Below are 16891 nucleotides of genomic sequence, written 5' to 3'. Positions count from 1 at the left end.
GATTCGCAATTTGCGGACCGCAAAACACATCCGGTCGTGTGCATGTAGCCTTTCACTGCATTTCCGCACTAATCACTTGCACATTTGCCGGATCTCACCCTTTATCCGCACAACTGACATGATGCTGATTTCAAAATCCGCACCGCAGGTCAATTCCCGCAGAGAAACCTTCCATGTAATGGACCTTGTGCCAGTTTAGATGTGGGCATATGTGTGTGCCCTCTCCCATGGCCATGCACACGCAGCACACTGATGACAGTCACTCTCCAGCCTGCTGCAGGATGTGCCCCCTCCCTGCTCTGGGCCGGTCCTCTGCCCCAGCGCCTCCCCCTCCTCCCAGCAGTAGATGAATCCGATGCGCACAGCAGACACATCAGCGTCCGTTATATGGGAGCACACGCCGGCCGGTACCATTGACAACCCCGGGGGAAGGAGGACGCATCGGCCGGAGGATTTCCATCGTGTGTCCGGGACCATAGCACTAGTGCATTCGTCTCCAGCCGAGCTCTAGAGGTCCCGGAGCTGACCGGGGCAGTGATGGAGCCGGCAGGGCCCGGAGGGGGTGCTCCTCCCCCGGTACCCGAAAAGAAGAAGCTAAACCGGGCTCCATCTCCTGCCCGACCCAAGGATCTGACCGGGTGGTCGCTGTCTCGTAGACCTTCCCCGGTGTCCCTCAATGTTATCCCCCCAGGACCCCGCCGCCCGCTCCCTTCTCCGGGCACCAAGAAGCCGGCGGCCTCCTCTGCCCGGGCGGCAAGAAAGAGCAAGGAGCCAGCGACTGCGGGGACCAGGCGGGGGACGGACAGCAGCTCGGAGGGGTCCTGTGCCTCGGAGGAGAACAGCAGAAGCCGGGGGAGCAGCGAGGAGGGAGGGGTGTCCGCCGCCTCCAGCCGCCTGCCCCTCAGCACCTCCATGGCCTTCTCGGACCTGACCGAGGATCTGCTGGATGGGGGCACCGAGAGCCTCCTGCGGGAAATGGACGAGCTGCGCTCTGAGAACGACTACCTGAAGGTGAGGGTCCGCAGGGGCGGGGCTAGCTGCGCAGCGGGAGGGCGGGGTCGGCTGTAAACAAACATCCAGGCATGCATCTATCTATATGCCTGGTTATTGAAGGATACTTTGTTGCCCATGGCCACACCCTCATTATGGTGGCAGTCTGGTTCCAAAGGGCCAGGGCACAGTCTGTATGCAGGGCTCAGCTCCTACCTATGGCTTGTGTTCAAAGCCATATCACAGCCATTGCAGCCAATGTGTTTGATTGGCAGCAGCTAAGGCTCAAGGGAAATGGAAGTTGGTGGAAATCGTATGCAAATGCAGTTTCCATTGATGTAAAGGATGGAAACATTCTACAATGGCACATGTAGACCAAGCCCTAGAGGGGTTTCAAACTGTCCTCTCTGGTCAATATCACCTCATGTGTCGGATGTGTTACTATTGTTGGGGGTACTATTTCTCATTATGGAGAGCACCTTGTATGCATGAGGAGTCTTACAGGCCAGATAACGCTCCTCTGGATTTCTGGGAAAAAGATGTGCAAATGAGCTGTCTTTCCAATGGGTGGAGGTGTAGGAGGCTTCCGAGGCAGATCACAGGTCAGATGCAGAGGCGGAAGACACGAAGAAGTGTAGAATCCTTTAGTCATGGTAGTGGTCTCTGGTAATGAGTCACCATGAGACTACTTACCGTCATGGACATGCGTGTCTTGTACTGTTTATATGCGGCCGCTACAATCTGGCATCCTCAGACTGCAGACTCCCACCCCTCTTCTGACGTTATGTTCTCTAGCTATGGGACATTAGGACTCCATGACTGCAGGAAGTACTTGAGATCCCTCAGACTTGTCGTCATATCAGCTGTCTGTGGAGATGTTGCACCAGGTGTCCTCCACCTGTGTTTTTGGAGGTGAACGTTTATTCCATGTTTGGAGTTGGCCTGCTTTACCGTTGGAAATTGGTGGGCACCCTGCCCAGAAAGGAGAGAATGAAGTGGTTGGCCGCGCAGAATTCCCAAGCAAGTGCGAGTGCGATGCATTTTTCACTGATGGTTGCTAAGAGATGTTTGTAAACCTTCAGTTTTTTATCACACGCGTAAAAATCGCAGGAAGTGCGGAAGCGGTACGATTTTCACGCATGGTTGCTAGGAGACGATCGGGATGGAGACCCGATCATTATTATTTTCCCTTATAACATGGTTATAAGGGAAAATAATAGCATTCTTAATACAGAATGCATAGTACAATAGCGCTGGAGGGGTTAAAATATATATTTTTTTTAACTCCCCTTAATCCACTTGCTCGCGCAGCTGGCATCTCTTCTGTCTTCTTCTTTGCTGTGCACAGGAAAAGGACCTGTGGTGACATCACATGGTCCATCACATGATCTTTTACCATGGTGATGGACCATGTGATGAGCGCAGTGACCTCATCAAAGGTCCTATTCCTCAAAGAACAAGACAAAAGAGAAGCCGGGCTGCGCGAACAAGTGGATTAAGGTGAGTTAAATAATTTTTATCCCCTCCAGCCCTATTGTACTATGCATTCTGTATTAAGAATGCGATTATTTTCCCTTATAACCATGTTCTAATGGAAAATAATACAATCTACACCTAAAATCTAAAAACGCCTAACCCAAAATCGTGCATGTTCCCGCAACACACCCACATCTTTTTCCGCAACGCCCGTGTGAAACCAGCCTTAGGCCCCCTGCACACGGCCGTGTTTCACAGCCGTGTGCGGGCCGTGGAACCGCGGCCTGGATCCCTCCTGAGAGCAGGAGCGCACGGCGTCACTGGTTGCTATGACGCCGTGCGCTCCCTGCTGCCGGCACAGTACAGTAATACACTGGTATAGATCATACCAGTGTATTACTGTATTGCGGCGGCAGCAGGGAGCGCACGGCGTCATAGCAACCAGTGACGCCGTGCGCTCCTGCTCTCAGGAGGGATCCAGGCCGCGGTTCCACGGCCCGCACACGGCTGTAAAACACGGCCGTGTGCAGGGGGCCTTAGAGTACTTTCATATAGCAGTATCCTATTAGGCTTCTTTCACACTAGCGTTTTTTACGGATCGGTCATGGATCTGCAAAAACGCTTCCGTTACAATAATACAACTGCATGCTTCCGTCATACACGGATCCGGGTGTATTATGTCTTCTATAGCCATGACGGATCCGTCATGAACTTCATTGAAAGTCATTGGGGGGCAGATCCGTTTTCTATTGTCAGATTGTGTCAAAGAAAACAGATCTGTCCCCATTGACTTACATTGTGTGTCAGGATGGATCAGTTTTGCTCCGCACCACATCGCGGACAGAAAAATGCTGCTTGCAGTGTTTTTCTGCACAGGATGGGAGCGCAGCCAAACAGAACGGAATGCATTCTGGTGCACTCCGTTTCATTCAGTTCAGTTTTGTCCCCATTGACAATAAATGGGGACAAAACTGAAGCGTTTTCTTCCGCTATTGAGACCCTTTGACAGATGTCAATAGCGGAATTAATAACGCTAGTGTAAAAGTAGCCTTATAATGTTTCAGGGCCAGGAACTTCGGTCCCTTGCACACCCTTCAGCTGCCAGAGCCCTTTGTAGTGCCGCATTCTGTGCTGGTCCTGTACAGAACAAGGTATATGTTGCTTCTCCTCACAATCCTGGATTGGTGCCTCCATTATATCTAATATGAACCTGCAGCCTGACCCAGACCTATTGTCTTCTTCTCAACTGTGTCGCTACAATTACCAATTGTTTCCATGCTTCCCTTTACAGAGCTTGCACCCCCCCCCCCCCCCCCCCTCTGTAAACTCTGGCTTGATTTTCCACCAGTATGCTTCTGCCCGGCGTGCCCTGCCCCTGACGCCCCGTGAAAAGATGTCTATTCTGAATCTGTAAAAATAAACTCTTCTGAGCCCCGAGGACCCAGAATCTTATTCAGGCATCGATAGGTTCTTTATTGACCCAGTGCACCCTCAGAACTTGGTGATGAGTGGTCACATCTGTAGGCCGGGTCTGGACAGGGAAGCCTTTGTAGCTTGCAGGTCAATGATGATGATGTTTCATACCTGCTTATTCTTCCATCTGGCTTCCTTAATTTTTGACTGCTTATTTTTAAAATGAACCGTTCGTCAGCCACGTGCACTCTCATTGGCTCAATTTGTAAACTTTTCTGTACAGAGACCCGGTACACAGGATGTCCAACCCCCCCCTCCTTGGTACTTTCAGCATAATTGCTTCCAGATGACTCCTACAGCTTGGGACATCGTGTGACCCAGAATTCTCACACAGTCCCTCTGTGTCTGCTTCCATGACCCCGGAAACTGCTGTAATCCCTTCTGTCATGGGCGACTATCGGTTCCTGCTTTTTACTAACGGTTGGGGCTTTGTCCAGAGAAGGACATGTTTGGTCAGATGGCCGTTTACACACCAATTGTTGGTCTGATTGCACAGAAACTGGTCAGATAATCTGTTGGTGTAATACAGCAATTCTAGGGAGATCTTATCTCCAGAGGTATATGTACACACTCTCCGGCAAGCTTGTCCCTGCTTGTCTGTATTTCCAGTGAATACAGCGGGCGGGTGAGCATCGGCACCGGGCAGCATGAACCTTAATTAGTCTACTGACAATTCAGTGCCATGGACGTAATCGAGCCCCAGGCGTGGATTGCGATGGTGATGGTGCTATTCCTGCTGTTCCCTAGTGTCATTGCTGTATTTACAGAGCTGAAAGATGGGGGTAGAAAAGGCGGTGTCCTCCCTTTTAGGTGGCTGATGACATTGTACAAACCTGAGGAGGTACTTGCTGCTGGTGTCTAAGGCCCTATTTAATGGCCTTCCTAAACGTGTTCCAGGAGAAGCTCCCAACCATTGGAGGCCAGAAGAGTGTCCTTTTGGCCTCCATTAGGCCAGTAAATGTAGGAAATCCACCCCCAAAAAAAATTGTGTGGTAGATTACTCTAATGCATTCAAAATGTACACGCAGTGTATATATCTATTATTTATTATTATTATTTCTTTACAATGGGACCCTGTGGCCAACATATCCCACCGTATGTCTTTAGAGGTATTTGTCTGGTGCCCATGTCAGATGGACTGTCCTAAGGACAGGTCATCAATATTAAAGCCCCAGCAACCCATTTAAAGGTATATTCCAGGATATTAATGTTGTTGGCCTGTCCTCAGGATAGGCCCTCAGTATCTGAATGACTGGGGTCCTGCACCCTGCACCCCACCGATCAGATGTTTCAGAGTAGCGCCAGAGCTACGTGGCTCCGTCCATTCTGTAGTGGAGCTGCCCCATTATAACAACATATCCCCATTCACAAGACGGGGATATGTTTCTAATCAGCAGGGACCCAGGCGGTCAACCCCTGTTGATCAGACAAATATGCCACATCCTGTAGACCACACATTTAATGAGAGCGCCACAGTAACCAGCTACATCCACTGCGTTGGACAGAGATACTCTTAAACAGCTGGGTTCTGCTCTAGATATTGGGGGTTGTTGCCTCCAGCACATCTCCTGTGTGGTGCCACGTCATTCCTGTAGGACCTGGCTCTTTACATGTATACAGTTCTTCCATCTCGTTTCTTGGCCGCTGTCGGCTTTCTTTCACCACTACTCCACATGGCTGAATGTAAATAAATGGTGGAGTAGTCCACCTTGTAGCCTCCGCACATGACCTCTTGTTCTACTGCTCCTTTTAGCAATCCTGCTTCCTTCCTGAGCTTTGTGTAATGACTCCATATACTTGAAGGCTTCCATCGTGCCCCTTTCCTCAGACATTGTTCCTGTAGTTATGGTGGACGCTGTGCAGCAGTTTTTCAGTCTTTCTTTGAACTGTTCTCCTTATTTCTGCAGATCTCAGGCTTGAGCAATATTTCTTGTCGGCTTTTTCGGAAAGCGTGTGTGTGTGTGTGTGTGTATATAATAGAGATATCTCTATCTACCATGGTACTGAAATGTATATATTGGAGTTCTTGTAGAGCGCATGGACACCCACAAATCCAGTGTTGTACAGTACCAGCAAAGTGGATGAAATGGAGGTCTGACCACTGGGACCCCCATGATCCCGAGAACTGATGGAGCGGCAGGCTACATATGCATCCTACCACTCCATTCATTCTCCATGGGACTGCTGGAGATAGGCGAGTATATTTTACCCATTCGATTCCCTGTAGGACAGGCAGACTTCCTAAAAATGATGCCCTCTGTGGAATCCTGTATGGGAGCTGGGCACAACTTGCCAAATTGCCCCCCATGTAGATGCTGGGTCTAAGTGGGTGAGAGACAGTCAGGTGTATGAGGGGTTTGTGGTTAAGGGCTTATTCACACGACCGTGGGCCGTCTGTGCCCATATTGTGGACCGCAAACGGTGGTTCTGCAATACACAGGCATCGGCTGTGTGAATCCCATATCATGGATGCGGACTTGATGATTGACTTGAATGGGTCTGCAATGGGCAAGATACGGATTGGAAGTGCCTCCGTGGGCTTTCAGATCCGTGACTCCATACCACAAAAGATAGGACATGTTCTATCTTTTGCCATATATTGAGAATCACGGACCCACTCAAGTCAATGGATCCGTGTCGCAGTATGGGATTCACACGGCCGCTACCCGTACGGCCTACGGTTGTGTGAATGAGCCCTAACTATTTTCTAGCCCTCGGGCGTGTAGTGGGTACATTTGTGCCCTTTTGCAGGGTATTTAGAAGATGTGAGGGGGGCTTCACACGACGAAGGTGCTAGTGAGGACTGATGGGTATCTTGGGGCATGACTAGGTTAAAGTCATATGTTGGCGGTGGATTATTATACAAGCTTGGATTATGGGGAAAGGAACATCCCCTTTTACGAGCCGTAACCGAGTGAAGAGTGTAATCCATTACTGCAATACGTCTGAAATCTGGGTTTCTCCACCATATATCTGCTTTGGAAGATTGCCCCGTGACCAAGCATGTATCCTTACAGTTCTCCACCTCTAGTTTAGACTTGTCTTGTCTGTATTTTCATATGATAAGCGGCGTCTGTGATCAGGTTTGTTGGGAAACTGTGCAGGATAATATATGTTTATGTAAGGACTGCTGGGAAGCTGTCAGCAAGCAGGGTGGTGGGGGGCGTGCTCTGCATACAGACTGACGGCCTGAGGAGCAGTCACATCTTCTCTACATTCCATACAAAGCCGCAGTATTTCTAGTGTGTGAGACCCTCCTGCTTTATGGGCACCAAAATAGTCTCTTCCTCCTTAGAAAAGCAGCCCTGTCATGTGTCTTATTGCCATGCGTTTTAAAGACCCCTCTCCAGGGGCCTCTGTGCAGGACCACCGTAGGTTCTCCAGTAGTCACTGATCACAGCTTCTGTAGAATTTGTCATCCGGCAGTCCCATGGAAAACCTCTCCGCTTCAAACACTGGGCAGGATTCATGGCACTGTTCATCCTAATCTTCCTGGTTCATAAACAGAATGTTGGCTCAGTGGTGAAGACGTAAATAATCAGACAGCAGAAGGCACAAAGATGGCGAAAAAAAAAAATTAAAATACCTTTATATGAGGGTAACTTTTCATCCTGTAGGGGAGGTCTTTAAATGAGATCTGCCCGCATTCCTGACATATCATTATTTTTATTTATATATATATATATATTTGCATTTGCCATAAAAGAACCGTTCTAGTGCAGCTTTTCTTGTGCTGTTGCTCTGTTATTCCTCCTGGAAATGTGTAAAAAAAAAAAAAAAAAAAAAGTTCAAAGAAAAGATGCAGAAGGTGACAACACCTCTTTCAAATCTTTTAGATTGTGGTACTGTGCACCCCTCCCGCATTTTTTTTATTTTTATTTTTTTTACATTGTATTTTTATCAGAAAAAATGTGTCCAGAATCTTTCCATGTTACATATTGTGTGTGTTTTGGCATTTGTAACTGGCTGGATGGAGGCTGGGAAAGGAATATGCAGATATTTGAGGTGGTAGAAAGGTTTCGGAGAATAAATCCATGGTGGGCGACGGCTGCGTTGTGTCATTTCACTTGATAATTTCCATCCTTGGGTGTAACCCTGTTTACTGCCAGTGCCTTTTAGGAAATAAGTGTCCATTTAGTGAGCAGATCATAGCGTTCTCCTCCCTGCGCTTCATGTCATGAAGATGTGGCGTTGTCGGGCGGATTGCACATGTTTCTTTTCTTTGAATTATTAATGGTGTATTCAACTTGGTCTAGAGTGCTGCCAAATCCACAGTAAAAAAGCGCTTCCCTGTCCGGGAGGTGAGTAGCTGTCGGCCTGCGCAGGACAGCTGCCTGGGCCTCCTCTCAAGCTGTCACTTCTCCTTTCTTGCTCCTACCCTGCCATGCGTGAAGAGCCCCTCCTGACCCCAGACGTTAATCTCTTTGTGTTTGATCATAGTGTTATATAGAGTTTAGGTGCTCGGGGAGATGGCTCGCCAACGCACATGGTAACGCGTGTACAACGTTTTCATGTTACTCCATTACTGTTTTGGTGCTAGTTTTTTCATTCCATAACTAGTTTTATCATTCATTCATTGTATGGATAAATATATTTTTTTTATATTTTTTTTTATTTTTTTTTACTTTTGTGTCTTACCATACTGATTTCCCAGTATCCTGCTTAATAGATTTTTACTTTAGGCCTCATTCGCCCAACTGTGTCCATTTTACGGACTGCAAAACAGACACCGGCCATGTACATCCATCATTTTACCCTTCTGCAGGTCCCACATTATTATTATTATTCTCACTTATATAGCGCGGACATATTCCGCAGCGCTTTACAGACATTATCACAGTTTGCTGTCTCCAATGGGGCTCACAAACTAAGATCCTTATCAATGTGTCTTTGCAGTGTGAGAGGAAACCGGAGAAAACCCACGCAAATACGGGGAGAGCACACAAACTCCATGCAGATGTTGTCCTGGATTCGAATCAGACTAAGGATAACAGTGCTAACCACTGAGCCGCCGAGCTGCCCTATGTTACAAATGCCTATTATGTCCACCAAACAGACAAGAATAGGACATGTTCCATTTTTTTTTTTTTTTTTTTTTTTTTGTAGGGCTGCGGAACAGACGTGCGGATAGGGAAAGTACACAGTGTTTTATCCACATCTTTTGTGGCCCGTTGAAATGGGACCACAAATACGGACATGTGAATGGGGCCTTAAACATATGTGTGTGTGTGTGAGTGTATATGTGTGTATATATACAGTTGCAAGAAAAAGTATGTGAACCCTTTGAAATGATATGGATTTCTGCACAAATTGGTCATAAAATGTAATCTGATCTTCATCTAAGTCACAACAATAGACAATCCCAGTCTGCTTAAACTAATAACACACAAAGAATTAAATGTTACCATGTTTTTATTGAACACACCATGTAAACATTCACAGTGCAGATGGAAAAAGTATGTGAACCCCTAGACTAATGACATCTCCAAGAGCTAATTGGAGTGGGGTGTCAGCCAACTGGAGTCCAATCAATAAGATGAGATTGGAGGTGTTGGTTACAGCTGCCCTGCCCTATAAAAAACCTACACCAGTTCTGGGTTTGCTTTTCACAAGAAGCATTGCCTGATGTGAATGATGCCTCGCACAAAAGAGCTCTCAGAAGACCTACGATTAAGAATTGTGGACTTGCATAAAGCTGGAAAGGGTTATAAAAGCGTCTCCAAAAGCCTCGCTGTTCATCAGTCCACGGTAAGACAAATTGTCTATAAATGGAGAAAGTTCAGCACTGCTGCTACTCTCCCTAGGAGTGGCCGTCCTGTAAAGATGACTGCAAGAGCACAGCGCAGACTGCTCAATGAGGTGAAGAAGAATACTAGAGTGTCAGCTAAAGACTTACAAAAGTCTCTGGCATATGCTAACATCCCTACGATATCTACGATACGTAAAACACTAAACTATAATGGATTTCATGGGAGGATACCACAGAGGAAGCCACTGCTGTCCAAAAAAAACATTGCTGCACGTTTACAGTTTGCACAAGAGCACCTGGATGTTCCACAGCAGTACTGGCAAAATATTCTGCAGACAGATGAAACCAAAGTTGAGTTGTTTGGAAGAAACACACAACACTGTGTGGAGAAAAAGAGGCACAGCACACCAACATCAAAACCTCATCCCAACTGTGAAGTATGGTGGTGGGGGCATCATGGTTTGGGGCTGCTTTGCTGCTTCAGGGCCTGGACGGATTGCTATCATCGAAGGAAAAATGAATTCCCAAGTTTATCAAGACATTTTGCAGGAGAACTTAAGGCCATCTGTCTACCAGCTGAAGCTCAACAGAAGATGGGTGTTGCAACAGGACAACGACCCAAAGCATTGAAGTAAATCAACAAGAGAATGGCTTACAGAAGAAATACACCTTCTGGAGTTGTCCAGTCAGAGTCCTGACCTCAACCCGATTGAGATGCTGTGGCATGACCTCAAGAAAGCCATTCACACCAGACATCCCAAGAATATTGCTGAACTGAAACAGTTCTGTAAAGAGGAATGGTCAAGAATTACTCCTGACCATTGTGCACGTCTGATCTGCAACTACAGGAAACGTTTGGTTGAAGTTATTGCTGCCAAAGGAGGTTCAACCAGTTATTAAGTCCAAGGGTTCACATACTTTTTCCACCTGCACTGTGAATGTTTACATGGTGTGTTCAATAAAAACATGGTAACATTTAATTCTTTGTGTGTTATTAGTTTAAGCAGACTGTGATTGTCTATTGTTGTGACTTAGATGAAGATCAGATCACATTTTATGACCAATTTGTGCAGAAATCCACATTTGCAACTGTGTGTGTGTGTGTGTGTATATAATGGTGACACATGACAACCGTTTAATGTATACATCATGGCGTATAAGTTAAATAGAGACCATAAGCGAGATGTTATCATAGCCTAACCTGTAGTCTAATAATTGAAGTTGGAGTTTGATCAGTTAAAGTGGTAGCATCTTTATTTTTATTTATTTTTTCATAGAGAAGGCTGAGACTTGCTAGCGTTCATTAAACTATATCAGATTGGTGGGGTGTGACCCCTGGCACTCCCACGATCAGCTGGTTGGATGGGCATTGGCACTCTGCGGTCTCTTCATTGTTTACCTGCACTGCCATTACAAGAGAGGCAGCAAAGCGCCACAGCCTCTTCAAACAGCTGATTGGCCGGGGTCCTGAGAGCCGGACTCCCACCATCTTGTATGGATGATCTATCCTGAGGATAAGGCTACTTTCACACTAGCGTTCGGGCGGATCCGTTCTGAACGGATCCGCCCATAATAATGCAGACGGAGGCTCCGTTCAGAACGGATCCGTCTGCATTATATTAGCTAAAAAAAGCTAAGTGTGAAAATAGCCTGGGACGGATCCGTCCAGACTTTCAATGTAAAGTCAATGGGGGACGGATCCGCTTGAAGATTGAGCCACATTGTGGCATCTTCAAACGGATCCGTCCCCATTGACTTACATTGTAAGTCTGGACGGATCCGCACGCCTCCGCACGGCCAGGCGGACACCCGAACGCTGCAAGCAGCGTTCAGCTGTCCGCCTGTCCGTGCGGAGGCGAGCGGAGCGGAGGCTGAACGCCGCCAGACTGATGCAGTCTGAGCGGATCCGCCTCCATTCAGACTGCATCAGGGCTGGACGGCTGCGTTCGGGTCCGCTCGTGAGCTCCTTCAAACGGAGCTCACGAACGGAAACCCGAACGCTAGTGTGAAAGCAGCCTTAGTTGTTAATATCATGACCCCGCACGACCCCTTTAACCGAACTAGACTGTATCCTTTTATTAAGGCTGATCTGTAACCTATTTTGCATTATTCACACAGGATGAAATTGAGGAGCTGAGATCTGAGATGCTGGAAATGAGAGATGTCTACATGGAGGAAGATGTATATCAGCTCCAGGAACTCAGGCAACAGCTGGAGCAAGTGCACAAGACCTGCCGAATCCTGCAGTACAGGCTGAAGAAAGCCGAGCGCAGAGGACTGCGGGTGGCACAGACCGGGCAGGTGGACGGTGAACTCGTCAGTACCCTCGAGCAGGATGTCAAGGTAATTGTTAGACTGCCGCACGGATCAAATCCAAGCTATTAGAATTTTGTGTTTTGTTCTTTTATTATTATTAAAGGGATCCGGTGCAATCTGCATGCAGCATGTTATAGAGCAGGAGGAGCTGAGCAGATTGATATAATATAGCTTTGTGGGAAAAGATTCAGTAAAATGACTAATTTTATACATTTGTTTCTTTTTGCTCTTTCTGACTTCATTGTTCACAACTGATAACCCCTCCCCTGTGTACAACTATCAGTGACTGACAGCTAATTATTAGGGCTGCAACGATTACTCTAATAAATCGAGTAACTTGACACAAAAAAATCCTTGATGCAATTTTTTTGCATTGAGGATTCGTTTGTGTCATGTGACCACGGAGCGTGAGTGTCGTGCTTGCTATTACTCATGCTCCGTGGTCACCCGCCGGCCCTCCCCTCGCTGCCCTGTATCCTGACACATCGTCAGGACATAGTGCATGCTAACGTGCACTATGACCTGACGCTGTGTGACGTCAGGACAACAGTGCAGCGCACGAAGAAGAGGAGGATGGATGAGCTGTGACGTGTCCTTGGCGCCCCTACAGGAGAGTTAAGTAATAAACTGGCGCTGGGGACTGGCTAAGGGGAATGGCTAGCAGCGGAGATGGTGGCACTGGGGGAGCTGAGGGCACGGAGGACTGATGGAATGGGGGGGGGGTTATGGCACAGAGGACTGATGGCACTGGGGGGGAGCTGACGGCGCAGAGGACTGATGGCATAGGGGATGATGTCACAGAGTACTGATGGCACTGGCGGGGTGCTGATGGCGCAGAGGACCGATGTAATGTTACAGGGGGAGCTGATAGCATGGGGAGCTGATTGCACAGAGGACTGATGGCATGGGGGGGGGGGGGGTCTGAGTTTTTATAACAGGAAAATATTTTTAGTGGTTTTATTTTTTTTTTTATTATTAGAATACTTAATTACTAAAATAATCCATAGCTACACTTACACAGAGAATGCTATTAATCACTGATCACACCTCCTGTGTAAAAACGATCAGTAACTGATTGCTATCTCTGTATACACACTTACACAGAGAAGGTCTCTTAAGGGCCTTAGGTGAGCAGCCGCCATTTGAAGTACTGCATCGGTGTCCTATGTTAGGAGACAGGATGCTCGTCAGTTTAACGATATCTGGGCTCATTCTGTAATGACTGGGATTAGAGAAACCCCCTTTCCCCCAATCCTGGCCATTTTACCTTTTTAGATGCTGCAAAACATATAAATGGTTTCAGAGGAATCCCATTGCCCCCCTGCGATGCAGTAGTGGGGTAGTGGTGATTACTGTGGTAGCTGTAGGCTTAGCAATGGCGGCCGCATACGGAAACCTATTAGGCCCTGCCAGAGGCTGGTCACTAAGGGGTTAGTTACGGTGTGTTGTGCTCCATCCCTAAAGGTTACATGTAAAAGCTACATGCTAAGCACAGTGCTCCTGTGTTAACACTTATGATTGTTGATGCAGTCCTCGCCCCTCGGTGAACACACGGCTATGAAATTCAGCTGACGGTGGCGACAGTAGGATTTAATGGCCTCCTGAGACACTGATACGTGAGGCCTGCGCGCTGCGCCGCTCTGCACTTGGTAAGGAGCTACTGTGCAGGAGTCTCCAAGCGACTGGCAGGAAGCAGCGGCTCTCCCCTGGTTGCCTAGCAACTGTGAGCAGGCCCTGGCCTGTGTTTACACGGCTGACTCCGACCTTCCTATTTCACATGGCTCCGTTTTCCATTCTCGCACTTCTTGCTGCCAGTGTCTGTTTCTTTCAGACAAAGACACTCAGTATTTAGGAGGTGTAATAGTGAAGTGGAGGATGGTACTAGAAGGAGGACATCTGAGAGTGGTGGCTTCAAAATGCCTTATGCCAGGGGTCCGCTGTTGTGAAACTACTACTCCCAGCATGCTCCTTTCAGTTTTCTGGAAGTTTCGGGATAAGCTGAGCCAGTGTTCAGGCTGGGAGTTGTAGTGCTGCAGGTTATCATCTTCTTCTTCTCTTTGTTTTCTAAAGGTGACATGCAACAAATGGCTGCCTTAGGGTTGTCACTGAGCTTTTCGTATTTGTAGGCTTGCGGTAAACCTTTTTGATCACTAGATTGGGCATTTACTTTTTGACAGGATACACTAGAAATGCCTGATGGATGTAGGCCCCACCTCTGGGACTTGCGCCTCTCTAGGATGACCCCCTCTTACCGATGGCCAGAAGTGGTCCACACTACGGAACAGCAGAGCTGGCTGTGCAGTGCCCCCTCTATACAAGTGAATGGGTATGACGATGTAGCCCAGTGAGCTCAGCTGTGTGAGATGCCGGACCCGCTTAGGTTGCTATGCTACGCTGTTTATGTAATTCCCATTTACTTGAATGGGAGCAGTAACCAGGAACGGTCACTACCAGTGGGCGGAGCTCTATAGTTTTGGAACTGGAGCTTCTGATCGGCAAGGGTTCGAAAGGTTGGACCCTTACTGATCTGATATTGATGACCGATCCTAAGGAATAGGTCATTAATAAGTAATTACTGGGCAACCCCTTTAACCAATCCTCAAGGCTGGGTTCACATCACATCTTTCCCATCCGTTTAACGTATACGTGAAATGGATGGCTCAGAATGACGCCATACAGTGGCATCCTTTCACCATAGAGTTCCATTGTATAAAAAAAGTGGGTTTTTTGTTTTATTAATTTTTTCCGTATATGTCAAATGGAGTCATAAAACGTAATGTGAACCCATCCTAAAAAAAAAAAAATGACCCCTCTCTTAAAGGCCGGTATATCTTTCAGGGCCTGGCATAGGCATGTTACTTGGCGCAACAAAGTAGTCTGCTGTTTAATAGTATGGAAAATATGGACTGCCTCTGTGCTCATCTTTTTTAGAAGCTAATTTAGGGATGTTGTAGTGGCTGGGGGCCGGTGAAGGCCTGTGATCCAGCTGTGTGCGGACCAGTACTGTACAGCTGGAGAGCTAGCATTGCAGTGGATTTCATCATCCCCGAGCTGAGCGCCAGCAGGAAAGCCCAGTGCCCCTCCTGTGTGTGATGGCATTCCTTACACTGTGCAGACCCACAGTGTACTCTGCGCACACTCCCCTCTGTGTTTTTTTTTAAGCCTCTTTTTAGCGTGTATCAAACATATATTCAAAAGTTTATGATGATGGAATCTTTTACTTAAAAAAAAAAATATGTATTTTACGCTTTCTGTTTGAGTTACAGTATGAAGTCTGAAAACCAAAATAGCGCCAACAGGAACATAACCCTGTCACTCATGTGTGGGTGTCTGTCACAGTACTCATCCCCATGATTTTATATATGATGATTTGCTATATTACATGTGTGATCTATGTGATTTGGTAGAGCACAATATGAAGTCTGTACGTTTGCACAGAGCCTTGTGTCCTCCCCCTGAGGACAATGAACAAGAAGGGAAATGAGGGGATGACTCATGGAACATGACAAGCGGCAGCTCTGTGGGAAGCCATTACTTTGCATATCATTGTTAAACAGCACTGTCCACTGATGGACTGGTTTATACTGGGAGGTAGGATGTTGATCCTTAAAGGGGTTGTCTCACTTCCGCAATTGGTATTTATCATGTAGACAAAGTTAGGCTACTTTCACACTGGCGTTTTGGCTTTCCGTTTGTGAGATCCGTTCAGGGCTCTCACAAGTGGTAATAAAACGGATCAGTTTTGCCCTAATACATTCTGAGCGGATCCTTTTCCATTCAGAATGCATCAGTTTGCCTCCGATCAGTCACCATTCCGCTCTGGAGGCGGACACCAAAACGCTGCCTGCAGCGTTTTACTGTCTGCTTGACGAAGCTGAGCCAAACGGATCCGTCCTGACACATAATGGGGACAGATCCGTTTTCTCTGACACAATAGAGAACTGATCCGTCTCCCATTGACTTTCAATGGAGTTCATGACTGATCCGTCTTGGCTATGTTACAGATAATACAAACGGATCCATTCATGACTAATGCATGCGGTTGAATTAGGATCCATTCACACGTCCGTAGCGTATGCTGGCCTGCTATACACCCGGCCGTCACCCCCATAGAACTGCCTGTTTTTGTCTGCAATTGCGGACAAGAATATAACATGTTCTATATTATTATTTTTTTTTTTTCGGGAGCCGTGAACTGGAAGATCAGGGCAGCGCTCCGGAAATGCAGATGCTGACAGCACACTGTGTGCTGTCCGCATCTCTTCCGGCCCCATAGAGAATGAATGGGTCCGGATTCATTCCACAACGTTGCGGAACGGATCCGGACCCATTCTACGGACGTGTGAATGAACCCTTAGGCGGAGTTCACATCAGCGTCCAGCCTTTCCATTCTCCTGCTTTGTTTAGGAGCAGGAGAACAGAAAGGACGGATTCGGCACATAACTGAGCTGAACGGATCCTAAGGACCCCATAGACTATAATGGGCTCCGTTAGGTTCCGCTCAGAAGATGATATTGGAGCGGAGACAAATGTTTTGCGCGCAGAACTTTTGTCTCCGATTCAAAAATCTTCCTCTGAGTGGAAACCTAACGGACCCCATTATAGTCTACGGGGTCCGTAGGCTCCGTTCGGCTTAGCTATGTGTCGAATCTGTCCTTTCCGTTCTCCTTCTCCTAAACGGAAAGGCTGAACGGTGATGTGAACTCAGCCTTATTGTAACAGATCAGTTTTTGCAGAGCCATGACTGATCTGCCCAAAACGCGAGTGTGAAAGTAGCCTTAAAGGGGTATTTTGATTAGATTAAGTTATGGATTGTTATGTTGTGGATAGGGGATAACTATTAGATCGGATCCCCACTGATCATGGCCAGTCTATTAAATTCTATGG

General features: G+C 47.3%; 1 protein-coding gene across 3 annotated transcripts in view; it reads left to right on the top strand.

Moving 5' to 3' along the window:
- The first annotated feature begins 369 nt into the window (after nt 1–369).
- The window catches only part of SOGA1 (suppressor of glucose, autophagy associated 1), a 76322-nt gene continuing 59800 nt past the window's right edge, over nt 370–16891 (top strand). For all 3 annotated transcript variants that reach the window (XM_044300020.1, XM_044300019.1, XM_044300018.1), the window contains exons 1-2: nt 370–1011; nt 11807–12031. In XM_044300020.1, the coding sequence (XP_044155955.1) occupies nt 538–1011; nt 11807–12031 (699 nt within the window). In that variant the 5' untranslated portion in view covers nt 370–537. The remainder of the gene's footprint in view (nt 1012–11806; nt 12032–16891) is intronic.

This window comes from Bufo gargarizans, chromosome 6, assembly GCF_014858855.1.
Source record: "Bufo gargarizans isolate SCDJY-AF-19 chromosome 6, ASM1485885v1, whole genome shotgun sequence".
NCBI lineage: Eukaryota > Metazoa > Chordata > Amphibia > Anura > Bufonidae > Bufo > Bufo gargarizans.
The sequence above is the reverse complement of the archived record's forward strand: the minus strand, read 5'-3'. Positions and strand labels throughout refer to the sequence as shown.